This window comes from Lytechinus pictus, chromosome 11 (genome assembly GCF_037042905.1).
Source record: "Lytechinus pictus isolate F3 Inbred chromosome 11, Lp3.0, whole genome shotgun sequence".
NCBI lineage: Eukaryota > Metazoa > Echinodermata > Echinoidea > Temnopleuroida > Toxopneustidae > Lytechinus > Lytechinus pictus.
Window position 1 is genome coordinate 8,207,866 of NC_087255.1, and position 25,156 is coordinate 8,233,021.

The window sequence follows — 25,156 nt, forward strand, 5'->3', positions numbered from 1 at the left end:
CATCAACACACAGCTTTGGACACATCGATCAAAAATTTCATTTGTTGATTGGGAACTTTGTGGTTTGATGAATAATACTAGGCATTTATATAGTGCTATCTATCTAGAAATATTCTATTCCGAAGTGCGTTATTATTATTACCCCGGCTTTAGCTCGAGCTGCCTTTCAGCGCTCGTGCATTCAAGGAATTAATCCTGCCGGGTACCCATTCACCTCACCCGGGTTGAGTGCAGCACAATGTGGATAAATTTCTTGCTGAAAGAAATTATGCCATGGCTGGGATTCAAACCCCCGACCCTCTGTTTCAAAGTCAGAAGACTAATCCACTGGGCCACAACGCCACAATGAGGTGAAACAGAAAATGGTTTATGACAAAGAAGAGAAGAAAAACCCATATGAAAAACAATACAAATGCAGGTAATAATTTTCCTGGTATCGCATCGCATTTGCTCCACATTTTTGACAGACTGCTATGCATAGACTTTTGTATAGCATATTTTTACATAGGACTGTACATGTACAATACTTAGTTGAGAGCTTTTCTCTTATGACCAAAAATGTTATTCAAATTTGAAAAGCAAAATTATTCCCTGAAATGAAGACAACCAAACAGCAGTTTAATGGTACTATCAATCTTGAATAAGAAAGTTGATGTTACTCTTGACCTGGGGGGTGTTTCACAAATATCTAAGTACAACTTAAGAGTCGTACTTAAGTGCTGACCCGTAAATGATATGCAACGCGCAATCTTCTTGATTAATACTCAGTATTGCTCGTCCTCTTGGCATGATCTGACCAATGCTGTAATGCTGTTTATAACGCACACAACTAGGCATTTTTTAAGTGCGACATTAAGTCATACTTATAAAGTAAATCTTTGTGAAACACCACCAAGTTATTGTGGTTTTTTTTGTGTGTGATTAAATTAATTCAATGACTGTTTATATATTCCTCATATATATTCTAAGTGTATTCTTACACATCCTCCTTTTTTCATTGCAGGTATCTTATCTTTACAAAGCAAATTTTTTAAAAATACATCTTGTGAACAAGGCAACGACATCCTACATCATTTTAACCCACCATGCAGCTATTTTCAATCAATTTAAATGCTTCGTGTAAGGACTAGAATTACTTCTCATATTTAATATTAAAAAACTAGTTCTCTTGCTTGAATTAACAGTTCTGAAATAAAGTAAAATAAAACTTTCTTTGTGACATCCAAATATAAGCAGATCTAATATAGAGAAATAAATGGAAAATTTAGCAAGAAAATATTTTTTTGTGAATTTTTAGTACCTCAATCAAAATATACACAATGCCTTTTCTCAGATATTCCTCATTCCTGCCCTTTTACTCCTTGCATATCAAGCAATACTATTTTAAATCATATAACCTAATTGATATCCAAATTGTTGTAGACTGGTTGAGCCAGCATTACCAAAAGAGCACACAAGAAGATAATATCGGGCATAAGAATATCGTTTACATTGATACATGTATATACTGCAGATGGATACCATAGGCATTTGAATTATAAATCTATTAGTCTAAGCATAGAAAAGGATTTATAGCAAGACTATCTCTTCCTTTTTACATTTTAAGTTTATGTATACATGTACTTAAAGATAAAAGCCAAGAGGGTAAAAGAAAGAGGCAACTTACAACAGTTCACTTATGAAAAATACAAATGAGACAGGGTATTAGGTGACCAATAGTACACATAACTTTAAACTAATGTTTCAAATTCACTTTTAGTGAATGAATAACATCAAACCTCAAATCAACTATTTCTTTTTAATGATTTCTACCCTTTGTGTAAATAACTTCATTCAAATCTTCTTTAATCTTATATTTTCCATTTTATTTAACCATGAGACTATCCCCATCACCCCGCCCCCCCAAAAAAAAAATGAAACAATGGAAAAGAGAAGTCACTGTCCAAACAAGTACATGTATGATGTACTGCTACATGGATGCTATTCCCAACACACTTGCAGTAAAATGAAGCTCATTAAAATCATCTTTCAAGGAAAACCAAGAACTAACCAAAAACAGAAGGAAGCGAGTAATATCTATAAAATAATCTACATAAGTAAATATTTTACGAGAAGAGAAATACAGCTGCACTAAAGATGTCTTGATTTTAAAGACTTACATGTACGTGTAGTATACATCTTTGATCAGATTACACATATAATTGACATTGTGTACCCTTGAAAGCCAACATTAGACAAAAGTCAATTAGAAAATGTTGATATTGGGTCATTTCTAAATTAACTTTAGATTACTGCAAACTCCTTTTATTCAAGGCAAATTTGGTCATGCCATCAGGATTAATGTAGATGGTACGGATATGTTGGTTATCATATTAGCCACAGAAGCAACAAATATATTGGAAAAGATAGAACATTAAATTTTGGGGGGAAATGATGGAAACAATATCAAGAGTGCTTAAACTACCCAGCAAGAACATGTTACTTGATCTACCCATGATGGACATTTTCAATCAAAGACCACAATATTGTGAATATGTAAGTGTGATATCAGTCTAATAAGACTTTGAAAACAGTGCGAAATTGTCCCTTAGTAACGCTAGACCCAACCATCTCTATCAAGATTAAGTCCATCTTGCTTCAGGGCACTTTGGATTGTGAGTTCACCACGATGAAAGGCAAATAAAACAAAACCGGAAAAAAATTACAAAAAAGGAAGAACAGAATACATCACATAACAGGTAACTGAAGTCATTGTCTCCACGATCTATAATATCAAATAAACAAATCAATGAGGGCATTAGTAAGAACTACCCGCACAAGGTACGTTTGAAACATGCCTGAGGCACAGCCAAGGGGGTTAAGACTGTTTAAAAGGCAACGAGTGTGGGTAATTCTAATACCCGAGCAAAATAATGTGTATTACATGTAAAGGGGAATGTAACCCTTGGAACAAGTTAGCTTGTGTGGAAACTGAAAAAACAAAGAATAAGATCAAAGAATGTTTGGACAAATAATGAGAAAGTTATGAGCATTTTAATATTGCGATCACTAATGCTATAGAGATCCTCCCATTCCATTTGATGGACTATAAAATACCCCAAAAGTCTCTTTTTGCTCTTTCTTACAGTGATACAAACTCTTAATCCATAATGTATATTTTAAAAATCTGCATTACATGCCCTCCTGTAGAAAGAGTACATGATCTACCGACAGATGTGATAAAAGAGGCAGTTTAAGTATATACAAAAGTAATGGGGAAATTATTCACATGTGACATCACACATAATTGTCACATTGCCAGTGGGAGGATCTACGGTACAATAATGATCTTATCTTCAAATGTTTATAACTTATTATTTATTCATTTTTTCTCAAAATTTTTGTTGATCTGCTTCTTTGATTTATCAGTTTTCACGCAAGCTATCTTGTTCCAAAGGTTCATTTTCCTTTAAATGTTTTATAAGATAGTGATGTGGGATGTTATTATTTGCTATACCATCCTCATCTCAAAACCATGACCGGGCGGTTAATAGAACAAGTCATTTGTACCAGTCAATAGCAGATTTGACTGATAGCTGAAATAAATGACTGGTCATGTGACAGATTTCAGCCAATCGTTTGATTAGCATCCATATCAACATTTCATATAATATAATACACAATCCTGGTCATCCCTGCCCTCTATACATTCCAGATGCAATGAAACCATTGAAGAAAACATCAGAGTTGCAGCTTATGGGCTCCTCAAACAACAAACACGTATTTGGAGAGCATCGAGAAAATAAAATAGACTTCAATTTGACTCATTTGTACAGCATGTACATCGACCGATGATAGCAATATTTTGTTTCTATACTCAAAAAATATCTTTCAACAATATATCTCTGATAATTGCATGATTAAATGTACAAATGCAATTCATTACAAATTTTGTACAAATAGAATTTTCATTCAATGATAATAAACATAAAACATATATTCGATCCATACTGTGATGCTACATGTACGTCTGGGCCAGTATTTGATTCAATACTAGGGACATAAATAAAGAGTTAACACTTTCTTTTACACTTCAGCATAATAGCATATGTACTTAATTCAATATTTTAGAATGCAATAAAAATAAGTGCCACACTCATACCATTGTTCATGAAAGTTTGAGGATGAATGTGCCACTGAAATGATTTGTGTTCCATTGGTCTACTAGCAGATAGTCCAAATCTCGGATTGTTTCAACACCATCATGGCAAAAACAAACTTGGTCTACCATCAATTTGTCACTTGGTCTAACTACTCATTTTGGCTAACTGTTTAGTAACCTTTAGCCTACTGCCCATGTGGTCTGGGGGCCGTTCATAAAGCTGTTCGTAAGTTGGGAGCGACTTTATAAACGACTGGTGATCCTTTCTCACGCGCTGAACCATCGCCTATGAATGTACCGTTTACCACTAGAAAGGATCACCGGTCGTTCTTAAAGTCGCTCTTAACTTACTAACAGCTTTATGAAACACCCACCTGGTTTCCACTTTGTCCCCTTACTCTTTTGCACATTGTCAAATGAAAAATTTTGATATTTAACACTTCATCTAATCATGTCAGCCAAGTGATGTTAGATCAAGTGGATACATTACACAAAATAGATAATAATAATAATAACAGTACATTAATATTGCGCAATTTTTATATGTATATACTCAACTGCACATTACAATAATATTATTATTGTTATTACCCGGCTATTGCCGTGCTGCCTACAGGCGCTCTGGCATTCGAGGAATTTTTTCCTACCGGGTATCCATTCACCTCACCTGGGTGGAGTGCAGCACAATGTGGGTAAATTTCTTGCGGAAGGAAATCACGCCATGGCTGGGAATGGAACCCACGTCCCCCAGATTGAAAGACGAGAGTCCTAACCACTAGACCACAACGCCTCCACATACCAAACCATGATGCCACCACAAAATTAGCAATTGGAAAATAGACAAAACAATAAATGGACGACATGGCATTTAAACAACATGGTAAGATGACAAACTGGTTGGTAGACAAACTAGGATTAGACCGTGTGGAGTTAGACCAAATGAAAAGTAGACAGAGTGGGTGTAGACCAAATGGCAATTTACTATTGAAATGAACCTCAGTAAAAAACAGTCTTTGACATTTGCTTCCTAAGTAAATAACTTGGGTCCAATTTGAGTTTAAATTCTAGAGGAAAAATACAGGCTTAATTGCCATACAGAATTACATAATTACTCAGGTCCAATATGAATTTGAATTCTAGAGGAAAAATACAGACTTCATTGCCAGACAGAGTTAATACTAGCCCAGGGACCTATGCCCTTATTCTGAAGTCCACTTCAACTTGGGCCAATATGGTCCAAGTCTGTGATAATATGGGAAACGGAAAATGTCAACACTCTGTTTACAATATATATTTCATTTGTTTACTGTGTTAACCAATGATTTCATGGTGAAAAACATTTAATTATCATTCCCAGACAATTATGAACGATATGAGCGCCAAATTTGCTGATAGACAGTAACTCTCCTGGGTCCCGTAACACAAAGGTTAGCGATTAATCGTAGGCTTGATTTTTACGATTAATTGTACATTGTAGTCAATGGAATCAATTGTAAATCAAATATTATACAATGATTGCTAAGCATTGTTTTACGGGACCCTAATAATGGTTTGTCACTTTTGGCCATCCATAGTTGAACCAGAGTTGAAATTAGACCTGAATTCAGAATACAAGCCCTAGTACGCTGCTCTATCGTGGCTGGGGGCCATAGACGGGGTAATCTAACATAGTGTCCAGCTCCTCGTTATGCTGGGCCAAGTTGATCTGTTGATAGGCCAGGACCAGTTCCAGAAGAGATGCGTACAGGTTGTAGGGCTCTGCGAATCCGTAGCCCGTTGATGTATAGTTGATCTTACAGTGGCACACTTCACCTTGGTCCTTTGCCCTGCAGGAATAGAAAAGGTCAGTCTGAAGATGTAGGTCTCAGTTATAAGAAGATGGATTCTCGACAGCATTTAGTTAAAATTTATGCTTTTGACGACATGATATGGCATAAAGATTTCAATGTCAACGCCACCGTCAAAAAAACGGCGCCTTCAGTCTCGCTGTGCTTTGCAGGCGACACAAGAACTGATAGCTAAATTTTTCAAAACTCTATTTTCATGCACACCTGAGCCGTAATTTGATAACGCTACATCTTTCGACGTAAACTTGAAAGAAATGGCGAGTCATTTCAGGGAGGTCTTCCATATAACTATTGGAAATAATGCATTTTTCTACAGAATTGTCTAGTTGTTTCCGGTTTAAATTTGACTGCATGTGACATGCACTCATACTAATCGAGAATAGTAAGTTGAAACTGAGTGTGGCAAGCATGCATAATTATGTAATTCAACATCACTAAATTAGTGTTTATAATTTGAACACTCAATTCAATTCAAGTGAGCTTTGGATGAGCAGATAATTTTTCAGTTCTGACAATACAGACTAATTGAAAATAATAAAACCTAAATATCTTTACGAGATCACAACAATATGAATACGTGTACTTACACAATGGAACAGGCCCAATCGATTTGTTCTCGGGTCCTACGTATTAGGAATGTGCCTTTAGCCTTGCCATAGAGTAACTGTTCAGCCTTTGCTCTGGTTGTATCCGGTAGCAGCCACAGAGATTCATTGTTATGATATTGCACATCTTTCTCTCCAGTTACAACCGTTCTATGGAAGAAAAACAACGATACACAAAATTACAGTTTCATATCGGGTCATTTCTGCAATATCCTCATTCACCAAATCTTAATTTGTTCACACGTCTGCTAAAAAATCTCCAGACAATTTCATAAATTTATTTCTTTGTAGCCCCAAACATTGAGGTTGAAGGAAAATGCATGAAATTGACAATCTGGGACATTTAAAAACTCTATACAAGATTCATATTTGTACAAGACCTTTGAATATAACTTTCTTTGGAGTAGTGTAACTTTTGAATGTTTATTTTTAAACATATGTATGGTGCAAAGACCATGAAGAATATTATCACCATCATCTTCATCTCCATCAGCTCGATTCTCATCCCCATCATCATTTCCACCAATAACCTTGTCATTTCCATCATCATCCTTATCATAATTATCATCAACATCATCATTATCATCATCATCATCACATCATCATCATCACATCATCACATCATCATCATCACCATCATATCATCATCATCAAAATCATCATCATCACCATCATATCCTCATCATCGTCATCATCATCATCATCATCACCACCACCATCATATCCTCATCACCATCATCTTCATCACCATCATCATAATCATCATCACCATCATCATCAACATCATCACCATCACCATCATCCCCATCACCATCATCATCATCATCATCATCATCATCATCACCATCATTACAATCATCTTCATTCATTATCATATTCATCCGCTTCATCACTATGTAAGAAATTATAAAAATTTGTCACTTACCCGTCTTGACTTTCCAACCAGCTATTGATCTTGTCTTGTCTTACACCTTTCCTTGCGAGCCAACTGTGAGATAAAGGAAAGAAAAGAACCATCGAAGTTTGGTACATTTTAACAAACACTGTTACAATTAACTTATTGAATATACTGAACAGATATTTTCATTTTTTATATTTTATGTACAATACATACTGATCTCTACAATTTAGGAAAGTAGATCCAAGATATTATAATCATATCATTATCTACTGTTCTACAGCCATAACATAACTATCCTGAAATTCAAATAGATGCACGATGTAAGTATTTAGGATATACACAAAACATCTGAGTAAATATGTTTCCATACCATAATGGCTCAGTTGAATAACAGGCCAACATCAATCAAAAGTCACTTCTGGATTTCTCATAAAAGAAGTTTTTTGGTGGGCAAGTAATTTTGAGCAAATGCAAACCATCCCAGGTTAATGCTAGATTTTGTGATTGGTTAAATAATTGGGACTCAGTCAAATCATTTCTTGTGTTGCATTGGAAATAAACTGGAAACAAATGCCATTCCGTCCATCAACAATTTGTCTACCAACCATTTGGTCCAATCATTACTTCGTCGAATCACCATTTCTCCTATGACCATTTCGTCTCATTATCAGTTGATCTAATATCCATTTCATTTTCATTCATCTTGCACGATTAACACACAGTCCAATTAGACCAAATGGTATATGGACTTAATGGCTACTGGACCAACTGGTTATTAGACGAAATGGCGAGTGGACGAAAAAGCATTTAGACCATGTGGATAGCAGACGAACTGATGGTAGACCAAATGATAGTAGACGAGCTGGCAATTGGACGAATTAGTATTAGACAAATTGGAAATAAACCCTCAAACATTACCATGGGAATCACCAGCTGGTTCTCCCACCACTCACCGGGAGTTTAAAGGAGAATGAAACTCTTGGAGCAAGTTAGCTTTTGTGAAGGCAGAAAAATCAAAGAATAAGATCAACAAAAGTTTGAGTAAAATAGGACTAGCAATAGAAGAGTTATGAGCATTTGAATGTTGAGATCACTAATGCTATGGAGATCCTCCCATTGGCAATGTGACCAAGATCTATGATGTCACAGATGAACAACTCTCCCCTTTTGGACACTGAAAATATACTTTAAAACATCTCTTTTGCTCATTCTAATCATATGACAAACGATTCATCAATGATATAATGTAGTGAAACCCCTGCACTTGTCCTCTCATAAAGAGAACACCTCACCTTGTGATAGACTCTATAAAAGTGAGAATATAAGTGAAATGAGTACTAAAGTAATGAGGGAGTTGTACGTGTGTGACATCACAGATCTTGGTCGCATTGCCAATGGGAGGATCTACATGGCATTAGTGATCTCAATATTCAAATGCTCATAACTTTCTTATTATTCATTCAATCTTCCTCAAACTTTCAACAATGTTTCTTTGATTTTTCTCTTTGATATGGATTCAGCTGGTTTCAAGGGTTTCATTCTCCTTTAAGCCCGTTATGAACCAAACTCGCTCTTGGTGGTGGGCCAGGGTTTATTTCAATTGGTCTTATGCCAGGTTGTCCAACTCGTCTACTATCGTTTGGTCCACCATCAATTCGTCCACTCTTCACATGGTCTTGTTGCCATTTTGTCCACACACCATTTCGAATAATAACCAGTTGGTCCAATTGCCATTTAATCCATTTACCATTTGGTCTCATTGGATAAGCGTTAATTGGGCGAAATGAATGAAAATAAAATGGACATTAGACCAACTGGTTATTAGACAAAATGGTCATAGACGAACTGGTGATTAGACAAAGTGCTGATTGGACCAAATGATTATTGGACCAAATGTTTGTTAGACGAAATGTTGATGGACGGAATGGCATTAGACTAAAATGAAGGTAGACCATGTGATGAGTGGACAAGTTGGCAGTAGACGAATCAGCAATCCACCATGGGCCGGCAGTGTAAAGCATCACATTCCCCTCTGACGACAGAAAAACGAAGGGTTTTACATGTACTTACACAACATACTGATCTCTTAGATTGCGTAGATCCAAGATATTAGGTTTGAGGCTGTTCATAGTCCGGTCGCACTCCCTGCTCTCCTCGATCTCTCTCTTCAGCTGTTCTTCCAAGTTTTCCCTGCTATCTTTCACTTCCTGCTGACGATTTTCTAGTCTTTCAAAGTTCTGTAGCAGCCTGAACAACGAACAAATCATCCATTAGTGCATTGACACTTGGTATATCCCCACTTTGTCCACAAAAAAAAACAATCTGTGTCATTTGGTCAATTCCTCTTGTCTAAAACCCATTGCTGAATTACCACAAGGTCTGCTCTCAAATGCCACTTTGTAAACAAGAGTGTCGCTAAGGCGGGCACATAATATGCCCGTCCGTAACATGGAAAATGGAGTTATTGGTCAAGCAAGCAAAGTGGAAGGTGGCGACTTCACCTTTGACCTTCTGACCTCAAAATCAATAGAATTGCTGAGATCTAGCCTAGTATCATACACACCAAATTATATGAGCGTAGGTTAAGTTCAACTAAAGTTATAGTGTTTACAAGTACTTCAGGAGGGTAAGATGAAAACATGTCACTGTGATCTTGACATTTTGACCTCAAAATCAATAGGCTTCCTGGGATCCATGCTAGTATCATACACACCAAATCATTTGAGCCTAGCTTAAGTTAAACTGAAGTTATCGTGTTTACAAGGACTGCAGAAGGGTAAGATGAAAACATGTCACTGTGACCTTGACCTTTGACCTTTTGACCTCAAAATCTGTAGGCTTCCTGCGATCCATGCTAGTATCATACACACCAAATCATTTGAGCCTAGCTTAAGTTAAACTGAAGTTATCGTGTTTACAAGGACTGCAGAAGGGTAAGATGAAAACATGTCACTGTGACCTTGACCTTTTGACCTCAAAACCAATAGGCTTCCTGGGCTCCATGCTAGTATTATACACATCAAATCATTTGAGCCTAGCTTAAGTTAAACTGAAGTTATCGCGTTTACAAGGACTGCAGAAGGGTAAGATGAAAACACATCACTGTGACCTTGACCTTTGGACCTCAAAAGCAATAGGCTTCCTGGGATCCATGCTACATGTAGTATCATACACACCAAATTATATGAGCCTAGGTTAAGTCAAACTGAAGTTATTGCGTTTAAAAGAAAAAGTTAACGGACGGACAGACGGACGGACACCGAGCGTGATACCATAATACGTCCCATCTAGGACGGGCGTATAAAAAACTGGTGGTATTTTGCCATTTGGTCTAACACCCATAGATAAATTTCAACTTCATATTATCTTTTGGGGGGGGGGGTTTTAGACCCATAGGTAAATTGCCCAATTGTCTACACCCTATGTGTCTAAACAATAAAAAAGCATTGAAAAAACACCACTTTGTCTAAAACCCTTTCAGTGGGACCAACAAAATCTAATCAAATTTCATCAACAGCTTTAGATCACTCAGAAAAAGAAAATGTTCTCACTAGCCTTCCCAGACAAAAAAAACCCTCAACTATCTCTAATTCCTTGAATTGTGAAGATCATTAGGCCCACAATAAGACCAACTTCTTTATGATTCTATGGAAATGTGCATTATAGAACAACCAGGGCCATGTCTTACAAAGAGTTGCATGGATTCAAATCAATCTCAATTTGTATAAGTTAAGTGCCAGTTATTTCATATCAAGCAATGGCAACTCTTTGTAAGATGGGGCTCAGCAGTTTTCCAGCGGTAGCAGCACATCGGGACCTGGGGCTGATTGCAAAAACAGATCTTTGCAAGGGCCATAGATTTTTGTCATCGAATTCTTACGATGGACCTCACAAGGCGCCATTTGCAAACTTATTCCCAACCTTTAAAATCAATTACCTCACATTCAAATCAACTTATATGAAATAAGATATTATATTATTCATAAACAACACAACTCATTAACATGAAAGGGTGAATAAAACAGGTTTGCAAATAATTCTTTGAAAGGTGTCTCACAGGGCACACCATAATACAACTGGCGCGTTGTGCTCTAGTAGTTCTGACTCTCTTCTTTCAATCAGAGGGCCGTGGGTTTGAATCCCAGCAATGGAGCGTTTACCTTCAGCAAAAAACTTATCCACATGGTGCTGCACTCAACCCAGGTGAGGTGAATGGGTACCTAGCAGGTTTAATTCCTTGCATGCACCGAGCGCTGGAAGACAGCTCCAGCTAAAGCTGGGATAATGACAACAGTGCTCCTCGGAATAGATTATTTCTAGATTGATGGCAATATATAAATGCCTATTATCATTATTCATTATCATAATATATCGGCAACAAGAAAGGCAGTCCTTGCAAATACACTTTCCTGGATTCAGCCCCTGGAACTCACTGGAACTTACATTTGTTTTTCAGCAGGATGGCAGTCTTGGTGGTAGCTCTTATGTACCTGAAGTTGTTCTTCTAACATCGTCACAATCTCGTTGAATGCATCCAGGGCTTGACGTTTTGTCTTGATCTCCTGTATCAGAAACAAAGAATGAAACAATATACAAATAATGAATGTTTAGGAGTGCAGTGGACAGAATACTTCATGGGGTGAAAGATGAAATGATCCATTCAACGAGGCGTAGCCGAGTTGAATGGATCAAACATTTCATCTTTCACCGAATTAAGTATTCTGTACATTGCACGAATGGTAAGAACATTCATTATTTGGATTATATGACACCTAAAATAGATTCTTTTTTCATATGAAGTTTATGAATTTCGATGCAAAATATGCTCATGCAGTGCGAGCTTGGTCTGTTGATTGTGGCGTACAGTATACAACATGGGCGCTGCAAACACGGGTGATGGATGGCTGCCTGCAGTCTGGGTGTGCCATGCAATTGACGAAATCGTATGGATCCAAAATTGCAGTTGTTGACGTCATTGTAAAATGGGCTGAATGATCGATATCAAACAACCAATCAAATGATAAGGATCTATCTAGGTGTCATATAATATTATATCACCAAGGTGTTCAACCGATATCAGTAAAGTTCTGTTCATACTCAAGGAGCCCATTGCAGAAAGGCTGGTGTTGAAAGGCAACTCAAAAGATCAAGATTTCCTATCATTTCTAGAGTTATGTTTGGTGTTTGACAAAGTGCATATGGTATGTAGACTGATGCCTTGCTGAAGGTCACTTGGAAAAAATGATATGATTTACACGATGACCCTATGTTCTGAAGGCAAGATTAAAATCCTCGGATGACACTTCCACTGTTAACACATTGGACAGACCGTAGTTCCAGACACTCTTTGGATGCTAAGAAAACCACATCTGGACCCTGTCTTACGAGTTACGATTGATCTAATCATTCGTAACTCTATGGAAATCCATCAGTGTCATAATTTTTTTTTACAAAAAATTTGCAAAATGTCCTTTGTAAACAAAGGAGATCACACCAAATTGTCAAGAAATCAATGAATTAATGGATATACATTCATATCTAGATTTTTTTTGGAACAAACATGCATTTTATATGTTGACTTTGCTGGCTTTCCATAGTTGCAATTGATCGGATCAATCGTACCTCTTTGTAAGACTGGGCCCATGGCCCTGTCTTTAAGAGTTGCGATTGATCCGATCAAATACAATTTGCAAAATGCAAATTTGTTCAAAATACCAATCATACATGTACATTTATTTTTCTCATGAAAATTCAGTGTGATACTCCTTGTTACCTATCAAAGGAGATTGTGCAAATTTCACGTAGAAAAAAACTATGACACTAATGGATTTCCATAGAGTTACGATTGATTAGATCAATCGTAACTCTTTGTAAGACAGGGCACTGATTAAACAAATGAGTAACATACCCAATACCACAATATAATTCCATAATTTTTTTTTTTTTTAGGTTTGACTGACCTGTGCCAATTTGTTGTACTGTTCATAAAGTTCATCGTACTGCTTGGTCTTGTCTTGATATTCCTTGTTCTTATCTTTGAGTTGTTGTATGACAATACCAATGTCATTGTCTTGCATATCCTCCTGTAAAAAAAAAAAAAAAACAATGTGATATCAGACATACACACCATGCTGTACCGATAGTATATTCACTAAAACCTAACTATACATTCTCAATATATTACAATTTATTAAAAATAACAAAGCTTTTCCTGAGAGAAACTTTCATTCCATTCAACGATTAAGAGGTGATATCCCACAAAAATGTAATAATCATAAGCACAAAATAAATGGAAACTGGACTCTATTACATGTAAGTGATCCTTTCACTTTGTTCTGATTTCAAAAATTCTCATTTTGGTTCTTTAAAATGGGCTACACATTAGGCTTATGGTGTAAAAATACCATCCCAAAATTTACCATCCCAAAAGTATCATATCTACAGGAACTATTTTAAAACTTTGGAGATGTTACCAAAGTTTGAAGATAATTGGGGATTGGTTTCAATGACTCTGTGTATACAGCAAATCTGTGCACTTCAACACATTAACTCTAGATGAACACAGCATGACCTATACATACAGTGTGTACAAGGTATACACTGAATGCAAAGTGCAGCTAATATTAGTGTGTGCATAGGAGATACACACAGCAGAAGGCAGTCAATACATCCAAACAGACTTTTTGAATTTGAGAAAACTGGGCATAAGCTGAATGAGTCCTAAAGACGGTTCTCAAAATCAGGCTAATAAATTGCTACTTGTGTCTAAATTGGAGATTTTCATCCTATATTGTGGTGTGTTTCTGGGGTTTTGGAGGACAAATACAAACACTCATACACATGTTTCATCTTGGTTTGAGAATTGTTAAAATCAGCTGCTCACAAAGTGAAATGATCCCTTTAATTCTATAAAAATTGAATTGTGAATTCTACTTCTCACAATCTAACAAGGGTTTACTGGAGGACATGTTGGATGTTTTTTACAACAAAGTATATTTTATCCAACAGTAACTATCGGCACTGTGCTCCTCAGCCAAGCAACATCAAGGAAAGTTGTCAGATCCGACAAAAATGTTGATGAAACGCTCTAAAACTTGCAAATCCCACTTTTTTTTATTTCTGCTTTTTGGTTTGCATGATGTTGAGACTAGGTAAAGATGTTTAGAGATGCACAATTTTGAGATAACACATTTCCTGACAGAACTTTCACCAAAAGATAACAAAACAGTCCTTTTAAGGACTACATAATAGCTTTAATATATGCACATACAATGTGTATCCTCAAACCTTTTAATCTAGCACATTCATGGCATAATCTGTTAACTAATCTGATCTGAATGCGAATTGCAAAAGACAAATAATCTTAAGATTTATACCATAATCTAATGTAGGCCTTAATACCTGTTCTCTCCTTGAGATTGGAGAAGTTAGTCTCACATCCAGTCTGTTGTTATATTGTGCTAAAGACACATGATGATAATGGTTGATTAGCTCCACCACCGAGTGAAACCTTAGCGGCTCAGAGAAACCATACATCCGATTCTTGTGGACAATCTTGATTAGTTTGTTGCTCCCACCGTGCCTATTTTAATGATACAAGGAAGACATACATGAGAAAGAGTTCCAGAAAGTTCTAAATGCTCAAGCTTTATATGAAAAATGATGATGAGGGGGTGCATCCCTACATGTATTTGCAATTTTTTGGCACAAATTCATGCATGTGGGGCGAATTCAACACCGGGATGTTGCTTTCCACAAAAGTATGTTAAGTTAAAAAACCTGTATGTTAAATCACATCATTCGACATCAAATGACTCATTAAAACTATGCCATTTGGCCGATTTTGACCCATGGGTTTACTTCACCCGATTTAAAGAATTGTAAATTTGAAAAATCTCAGGGATTCAATTTAACCCAAGTTCATGAATTTGGGACCTCAATGTGTTCTCAAAATGTCAATAGGGTCCCATTGTGAATTTCTTTCCAATCAGAGAAGCCTGGGGCTGAAATCATAACTCAGTTAATTACTATCTTGTGGACTTCCATCAAACAGTAATCATAATTATCTGGTTAACTATACATGTAGGAGGCATAAAGCCATACACTGCACTAATCTAAGCGCTTACAGATTCTTATAACCCCAGTCATCTGATTCAATAGGTGGGGGCGGATGTGATGTCACATCCGCTTAACGACAACAGCACCGACCTTAGTGCGATGAAAACAAAGTCTAAGAAACACAATGAAATAATGTCAGAAACAGCACTGAAAATTTCAGAAAGATTTGTAAACTTCCAGATAACGAAAGGGGTAACTCGATTATTATGACATTCAGCACAAAGTATGAATGTGACGTTTGTGTATTATGCATTGTAGGCAAGCCAAAACGCCGCGCTGCTGTACGAGTCGCAAGTGCATTGTTTTCATCAAAATCGGATAACAAATAATTAAGTTATTGAATTTTCAAGTTAAGCAATATTTCATGGAAATAATTATATGCACATCATTATTAATATTCATAAGGTGGGCTGATAAAGTCACATCTCCACTTTCCTTTTTCTTATGTTATTACATGAAATCATAATTGTTTCATTTTTTTCATACATGTGTAAATAATGTGTCTCCTTTATAATGAAATAAGTTGAAGCAATGAATATCTAATGCACTTAATCAGTTGTCAATCCATTTTTTTTTCAGCTCTTGGTAGAAAAAATTTGAATAAACTTGTTTTCATAAATAATAAAATACAAAAGAACCAGTGGGGATATGACATCATCAATTTGCTCATTGAATATTCATGAAGACATGCCTAGACCTGTTTCACCGGAACAATGCAAATCTTTAAAATGCCAAAACTTTGTTATTCCTTGTCCAATTTCGATCAAATTTTCAATGTTCTGTTTGTCTGAATTTTCTTTATCTGTTTAAATCACATTATTTTCAGCCCGGAGCATCCCTTTTAATAAATAACATTTCTAGATGAACCAACCTGAGAGTGAGAGTATAATTGCCAGGCTCTTGCTTGCTGTCTCGTACTAGAAACGTACCATCGGGCATATCCTTCAGCTTCTCATTCACCTCCTCCCTGCAATAAAAACACAATAGTTCATATGAAAAAGGTTTCAAGAATCGTCTCAATCACTCCTTCTAGTGGGACAAAATGTTACAATTGATTGGTATAAAAAATATTCTACACATTGTTTTTTTGTGTGCAAAAGCCCCCCAGGTTAAGGAGCACAATATTATATACAATGAGTTATTTCTCTTCTTTGTAGTATTGACTATCAATTCACATGATAAATTTCATGACTTTTCACATTAAGTTCCAGAATAAAGTGATGAAATATTACAATTGTTCTGCATAAAGACAATACATACAAATAGGTCATATGGAATAAGTTGTCTATATGTCATATTCACTCTTCCACTTGTGCTTGAATATTTAGACGAAATGTTTTACAATTTTTCAACATGTACAAAACAACAAAGTCTCCACACTGTTTTAGCGTGCAGAGTCCTCTTAGGCCTATACATGTAAGTGCATAAAAGTGCAATATCATCAACATAGACACACGTCACAATTTTTATTGCTTCATTCTGATAATTGATACTATTTTCTTTGAACTTTGATAAATTTTTATCTGGCTTCCAGTCTCGAATATAGCATGAGTTCTCCACAGGGTATTATTCTACAGATATTGCATTCCTAAATCTATGTAAAATTACAATTCATTGGCAGAGTTAATCTACAATGGGAATTTATTTTGCCCGAAGCATACAGCGCCGAGGGAAAATGTGGTCAGAATGGGGAAATACAGCTTCTTTGAACATGAAATAGTATGTATCAAACAGAGAGAAAAGGCAATATTGGTTATATTGCTTAGTTTTGTAGACGCACCATAAAAGTCTGCCCTGGTTAATCACACTGCTAGCTCCAGCTCTGGGTCCTGTCTTATACTTTGGTCACATTTGCTCTACGGCGGCGAGTAAAAAACAACCGTTTTATTAATTTTAATTCAAACCACCTACATGTATATACATGTATAGTTGGTACAAAAAATGTTAAAATGGCTGTTTTCGACTCGCCGTACGGCCGCCGTAGAGCAAATGTGACCAAGGTATTACTACGAGTTGTGATTGATTCAACCAACCTAAACTATATGGAAATCCATCAATGTCATAATTTTTCCTACATGAAATTTGCATTATGTCTTTGGTAAACAAAAATGGAACACTAAATTGTCAAGACATCAATGAATGAATGACTATTCATCATATCTAGAAAACATTTTGAACAAACATGCATTTTAGATGTTGGCACTGCTGGCTTTCCATAGTTGTGGTTGATCGGATCAGTCACAACTCTCTGAAAGACGAGGCCCCAATGTGTATAAGCTTATAAGCGGCAAGTGACATTGTTACATTCACTAAAGGAATATCCTTGCAGCTCAGGGCCCCGTCTTACAAAGAGCTGCGATTGATCTGATCAATCCCAACTATGGAAAGCCAGCAACGCTCACATCTAAAATGCATGTTTGTTCAAAATGTTTTTTGGATGTGATGTATATTACATAAATTCATTGTTTTCTTGACAATTCAGTGTGTTCCCCTTTGTTTTATACGAAGGACATTTTGCAAATTTCATGTAGAAAAAATTATGACACCGATGGATGTCCACAGAATTACGATTGATTGGGTTAATCATAATAATAATAATAATAATGGGCATTTATATAGCGCCATCTATCTAGAAATATTCTATTCCGTGGCGCACAAGAAAAGAAAGAAAGTTTGGATGAGTGTCAAAGTGCCAATAACTAATACTGCTAGAAAAGATAAGACTTCAGTTTGGATTTGAAGGTCTCCAGTGATGGTATAATTCTTAAATTTAACGGCAAATTATTCCAGAGAGAAGGTGCTGAGGCAGAGAAAGCTCGCGCACCATATGCTACACGTGTCTTGGGAGTCTTAAGAATTCTTTGTAAGATAGGGCCCTGGTCAAATGATGGTATCATTTGAATCTATATGACTGACCTACAGTTATAAGATTTTATTTACCTTGATATACTTCCCCAGTACCATTCAGCATCGGTGAGTGACTTGGGATAGTCATTGCTACTAGTGCTGATATAATCACCACCTCCCTTCCTTGGCGGAGGCTCTGGAAAAACAATACAATGAAGCAGATATAGAATAATTAGTTGGGCATTACTAAAAATAATAAATACTTTCTAATAATCTCATAATGAGGATTAGAAGAAACATGATTATTCCATGAAAGGAGTATCATTATAAAAAAAATACAATGCAAATGTACAATGCAAAATTGTCCAACTTTGGACTATTTGCATTGTAAGGTTTCTTTACAATTCTGTTGGCTGTGTTGACTACCTTCTTATGTGTGATGATATATTCAGGGTATATTGCATGCACTGTACATACGCCATGCTTGGTTCATCTGTTGTACAGTGTCGCTGGAACACATAGCCATTGAAACCAACCCCCACTCATTTTCATCTCCAAAGTTTTGAAAGAGTTCATGTAGATATCATGTTTTGAAAATGTTTGGACTTGTATTTTACAATGTAAGGCACATGTTTAATCCGTTTCCAAGAACCGAAATGAGAACTTTTTAAATCAGAGAAAATATATGTCTTTAATCATTGTGGGATATACCTGGTGCGTCTTCGTCCGATGAGTTTCCCCATCTCCCGTGTTCGATCAGCGTGTTAACGATCTCCTTGTGATCATTCGTGTTCCGGATGACATTTCTGAAAAACACAAATAAACATAACGTTTTAATTACATGTATTTCTGTTCAGCATGGCATTTGTAAGAAGGCTATTAAAGACTATATTGGCGTTGATTCGGCAGACTCAGTACCCAATAGGGTTTATTTAGTCAGACCAAGCCTCATGAATATTCATGGAACAGAATATAGAGTAATTTCCAATGCACCAATCAGCTCGCTTGGTGTGACGCGTTCGGTAAAACGATTCGCTATTGTGAGTTCACTGCAGTCAAGATCATTGACGTAGGTTTGAGACTCACTGTGAACGATTTTTCAGAGTTCTCTTAAAAAAGACTTTGAAGAAATACAAGTCCAAGATTTGTAGTCTGATTCGAGGCCTCTAAAACAGAGTTATCCCTTATGGTATGGTTATGAGTATGCTGAATCAACGCCAATATAGTCTTAACCTTGTAAGAACATCAATGAATAGATTTTCTTCATCATTTCATAATTCAAAGTTAAATATGATTGATCCCTGTATGGGTTTTCCTAAATTTCCACTGTACATGTCATGGAGTAAAATGTAGACCAAAGGCAAATCGCTTGGAACCACAAAAATCTATTCAACCTGGGCAAATTTTTACTTAGAAAATGCAAATAGCAAGTGCTAAGCTTCATAATAGTCTGAAAATGCGATTATTCAAATTATGGACGAGCGAAATTTACAGACTTACCTTTAAAAGTACTTTTATGCCTTTAAATTGGTTGAACCCCCCCCCCCCCCTCCCCCTAGCACCAAGACTTGAAATTACAATAAGTAATAAGCGTGGCCCGGAATAGATTATTTCTAGATAGATGTTGCTACATGTATGTAAATGCCTATTATATGATGTGCTACAGTATATAAAGCATCTAGTATTTTTTATATTTTTTTTTATTAATAAATCATCGACATACAAATCCTTTAAACATCAAAGTTCACTATAGAGATTAGTTACATAAGCATCTAGTATTACTATGACTATGTCCAGCTTATATAAGTAAAAAAAAAATATTCAAAGCAGACTCTAGGATAAAGCGGAACTGTAGCTTTAGAAATGGATCCAGAATAAATAGAATGAAAGGAAGCTTCTTGGGGAAAATCCTATTAAATTTTCTAATGAATCAGCTCATCATAAGAAATTATTATAGCCATAAGAAAGTGAAACTTATGACTGGTTGATGAGGAAAGGATAAACACTATCATTAAGTACATTCACGTGGATCTTAGCATACATCCACCTTTAATAGGTATTACGTCTTCATACACTAAACTTCGAAGTGGGGAGCCCCAAAGTATCTAAAAATATCTAACAGAAAAACATGTACATGTATTTCCAGTGTCCAAATATACTTAATGCATAATGGATTATAAAGCAAAGAGATGATGAAGGCACCCACATTTCACCAACAATTTAAACCGGACATAGAACTTTCGCTTTAGAAAGCTACATATACAACTCTTCCATGACAAGGTTTATTTTGTTCCCTTTTTAATCACATGGGATTCATCATTTTTTTCACCAAGATCGCTGATTGTGTGTCATTAATAGCTAATACCATGAATGCATGTAGATTAGTGTATAATTTAACTCGTATGGGCAAAACAGAAGGCGAGGGGCACGTAATACAAAGCTTAGCAGTGATCATAGAATATTTTCTACGATTGATTGCATTGACTACAATGTACAATCAATCGTAAAAATCAAGTTTACGATTAATCGCTAACCTTTGTGTTACGGAGCCCAGGAGCCCGTAACACAAAGCTTAGCAATGATCGTAGAACAAGTTTTCACGATTACAATGTACGATCAATCATATAAATCAAGCTTAAAATCAACCGTGAATCAAGTGTTACGGAGCCCAGGGTCCCCTAACAAAGGTTAGCGATTAATCGTACGCTTGATTGTACATTGTAGTCAATGCAATCAATCATGGAAAAATGTCATACAATCATTGCTAAGCTTTGTGTTACGGGACCAAGGTGAGTTAAACCCATCGATATCCAAAAGCCGGATAGAGCTGCAACAAGCTCTAGAAAGTACTCCAAAAGGTCAAGCGCGCACAATGTTCCACAATTTTGTCTCATGCATGTGCATGTTGTTTCTTATGCGCTGGTATGGCCCCATAGACTGTTAATTGTGTCATGGAGTACTTTCCTTTGCTTCAAGGTTGTGCGTGCAGTAGTATACAGCGCGCTCCATCCAGCTTTTTTACATCAATGGTTTAACCATAATGGTGTATTAGACATTCTGAGAATGAGCCATCGGGTAGTAGACCTGGGGCCCGTGACAGAAAACTTAGCAATGATCGTAGAATTTTTTTCTACAATTGATTCCATTGACTTCACTGTACAATCAAATGTAAAAATCAAGCGTACAATCAATCGCTAACCTTTGTGTTACGGAACCATGGACCCCGTCTTACAAAGACTTATGTTTAATCCAATCAATCGTAACTCTATGGAAATCCATCAGTGCCATAATTTTTTTCTACATGAAATTTGCAAAATGTCCTTTGTAAACAAAGGAGAACACACCAAATTGTCAAGTAATCAATGAATTTATGGATATACATTCATATGTAACGAAATTTTAGAATAAACATGCATTCTAGATTTTGACGTTGCTGGCCGTCCATAGTTGTGATTGATTGGATCAATCACAACTCTTTGTAAGACGGGCCCAAGAATGGTAACAAACCCCCTATTGCGCTTACATGAGTTCATTTTGAGGTGGTCTAAGTAGGATGTGACAGAAGACTGCTGCCAGATGCCAGGCTTGAATCTGGGTTGTGATCCGCTTGAAGTGCGCCATCAGGTAGTACAGAGTTGAATGGTGTGCTAGGGGGAGCTTCTCCACGCAGGCCAGCAAAGTGGCAATGCGGGCGTGCTTGTCGACAGTTCCTGTAGAATGGAAACGGATTCATAAGAGATAAGGGTTTCAACAAGTTTGGCAGATTTTTAAGTATCAGATTACTTAATAATACAGCTGTTGGTACTTAAAATGCCACTTTATGGTGTGGAGAATTGTTGCGTAGTGGATTAGTCTCCGGCCTTTAAAAACAAAGGTCATGGGTTCAAATTCCTGTCATAAAGTTATTTCTTTCCTTTAGCAAGAAGATGATCCGCATTGTGCTGCACTCAAACCAGGGGGAGGGGGTTTGACCCCGGGGGGGAAGGGTACTCGACCAAAAAAGTAGTAGGTATGTGCCGCGGGCGAGACAAAAAACGGGGGCCTTGGAGCGGGCTTATTGTAAAAAGGAGGGTCCTCAGAACGGGCTTCGGAACTACAAATGTTTGTGAAAACGGGGGTCCTTGGAACGGGTCGTCTGCGTTTGAGTGCGTATGCATCCCTATGGAACGTGCATGCAGCTAGCCCGGCGGCATGGGCGCCGGGTGCGCTAGCACAGAGGCGATGGTCGGACAGCGCTCTGTGGCCGCTTTTCACCAATAATGCGGCTTATTGTAGCAGATCAATGCGGACGGAACGGAAAATATGCGAAGCTTTGGAGCGGATTTCTTTCTTCTTTTGTCTCAATAAGAAAATACTATGCTTTGGAGCGGCTTTCTTTGTTCTTTTTCTCAATATGACAAAAATGCTATGCCTTGGAACGGAAATTTGAGTGTGAAAATGGGGGTCCCCTCCGCGGCACATACCCACTATGCATTATATACTGAGTGCCCCACCCCCCCCCCCCCCCGAGGGTTTGACAAATAAAGTGTGACTTGGATTCATGCTTTAGATGCTGACACGCACATGATATGTATGTATGTGTAACATGCAATCTTATTAATATGCAGTAGCGCGCATACCCTTAGACCATTTGACCAATGTGGTGATGTCTTTTACACCACATGCAACTGGGGACTTCAAGTGCAACTTGAAGACACATTTCATTTTTTTTAGCATCCCCTAGTACCTGTCAGGAATAAACACCTACAAAATTGCGCTGCAGTTGGTGTTCCATAAAAGGCTAAAATCAATCCTAAGATTGATGATACTCACTATGTGCTGTTAGGAGGCTGTCATACATTTCTATTGGAATGACTGGATTAGGCAGTTCTCGCAGATACCTCTTGAGTACCCCCGTGATACAATGGACATCGGTATAACGCGACAGATCGACAGCATCGGGATTCTCATTGAAGCTACGTTTGATATCGTTCACAGCCGACGTTGAAGAAGACACTCGATACAAACCACGCTCTCCAACACCTAAGAACGACAAACAACATCAATATGAAACTGAGAATTGAAAGAATATGTGTCAAAATTGTAACAGTACACTTTCTTTTTTAATAGTATCATGTTTTATTGTTTTATTTTTAGTCATTCAGTTTCAAATTTCATTATTTATTTCCCACGGTTTTCATGTATACAGGACTTCCATGCTTCCTCCGCAATAAAGTCTGAACAAAAATCTGCTTTTGTTCTTCAACTTGGCAACACTGGCATTCTACTTTCATTGCTACATCATTTTCCTATAAAATAAACAAATTCTGCATTGTTGTCTATATTGCTGACGGAAAGGGAGTATAATAAATTAGAATTTACAATGGTGCACTGACTAATTGATACAGAAAAGAATGGATATTAATAGGGAATGACTAGAAGTCAAGAATTTGTGAATTCCCAGGTGAAAACAGTGATTTTGAGGTTTTCATCGCACTGCCAAATTAATGGTTTTAAAGATTATTTGGATTAAAATATGTTTAACCATTATATGAAAAATACTGATACATTAAAATGGTCACAGTAAGTGTAAAAATAAATTATCTTCCCTCCAAGATATGTTATTGGAAAACCAACAAACTTGGGTCATGTTATCCTACATGTACATGTAAACTGCTTGGTTATTACAATACATGCATGATACCCAAGGCCAACTAGCAAATTAAACTAATGTGTTCTGGGTAATCTAATGTACATGTACATATATGCACCAGTACACCCATTCAAAGTCAAATCTTAATATGAAAGTATCTATATAAATGTAGCTGTATACAGACAACATAAATTAATTGAATATAAAATGTCTTTTAAATCACACGAGTGAAATTGAAATGGATAGTTAAAATAAAGTAAAAGAAACCATACATGTGTATCTTTACAAAAAATAAACTAATTGGAATAAAAGATATTCCTTTTCTAAAAAGAAAAAAAATGATTTTTTTTTTTATTCATTATTAAGTTCATCATTACATGTCTTTATCATTCAAAGAGGAACATCATTCCATCAAGAATATAAACACATATACAGTGGTGCTCAAAAGTTTGTGAACCCGACTCGAAAATAAACATATTTTAGAGCCGCCAATTTCTGCCATGTTTAGGATATTCAATTGTAATTTCAGGTGATGCTATATTACATCAAATCAAGTTTGTTTCTCTGGGCTCACAGATCATTGTAATGTTGTCGTTTACACTTTACATTTAACACTCAGCACGAAGGAGTGCATTTTGTGAAGGGGTTCACTAACTTTTGCGCACTACTGTACATGTAAACACTGATGACATCACATGATCCAGAATTGCATGAAGGTTACGGGCTTAGAAATTAATAATTTTCCCCATTTCCACTCTGAAATCTCCAGGGGAAAACAAAACAGTGTTTCGGTTTAAGTCACAGCGAGTCTCCCCTTCAAGTTCAGACTGAAAAACACCTTGATGTGGTTTCTCCGGCTAAATCACTTCTGACAACGGGGATCACAGGAACGACTTTGTTCCCTCTGTATTTTGGCAGCCAGGGCGCTGGAGATGCTAAACTTCACCTCTCCTCGAAATGTCAAAAGGGGGAAGGTCTTCCATATCAAGGGCAGGATGTCCATGTAATAGCCCCCATCCTGTTTTTGTCGCTGGCATAATTCACTTCGCCTCATGCTGGTTGCAT

General features: G+C 36.7%; 1 protein-coding gene across 1 annotated transcript in view; it reads right to left on the bottom strand.

The window, feature by feature from the left end:
* Nucleotides 1–1,285: 1,285 nt before the first annotated feature.
* LOC129271369 (phosphatidylinositol 3-kinase regulatory subunit alpha-like) overlaps nucleotides 1,286–25,156 on the bottom strand; it is a 58,040-nt gene continuing 34,169 nt past the window's right edge. Inside the window, exons 10-21 of the mRNA XM_064106586.1 lie at nucleotides 23,272–23,481; nucleotides 21,983–22,169; nucleotides 19,171–19,265; nucleotides 18,553–18,655; nucleotides 16,484–16,579; nucleotides 14,896–15,076; nucleotides 13,455–13,577; nucleotides 11,938–12,056; nucleotides 9,565–9,741; nucleotides 7,519–7,581; nucleotides 6,576–6,743; nucleotides 1,286–5,967 (exon numbers count right to left, since the gene is read on the bottom strand). Of these exons, the coding sequence (XP_063962656.1) occupies nucleotides 5,772–5,967; nucleotides 6,576–6,743; nucleotides 7,519–7,581; nucleotides 9,565–9,741; nucleotides 11,938–12,056; nucleotides 13,455–13,577; nucleotides 14,896–15,076; nucleotides 16,484–16,579; nucleotides 18,553–18,655; nucleotides 19,171–19,265; nucleotides 21,983–22,169; nucleotides 23,272–23,481 (1,718 nt within the window). The 3' untranslated portion in view covers nucleotides 1,286–5,771. The remainder of the gene's footprint in view (nucleotides 5,968–6,575; nucleotides 6,744–7,518; nucleotides 7,582–9,564; nucleotides 9,742–11,937; nucleotides 12,057–13,454; nucleotides 13,578–14,895; nucleotides 15,077–16,483; nucleotides 16,580–18,552; nucleotides 18,656–19,170; nucleotides 19,266–21,982; nucleotides 22,170–23,271; nucleotides 23,482–25,156) is intronic.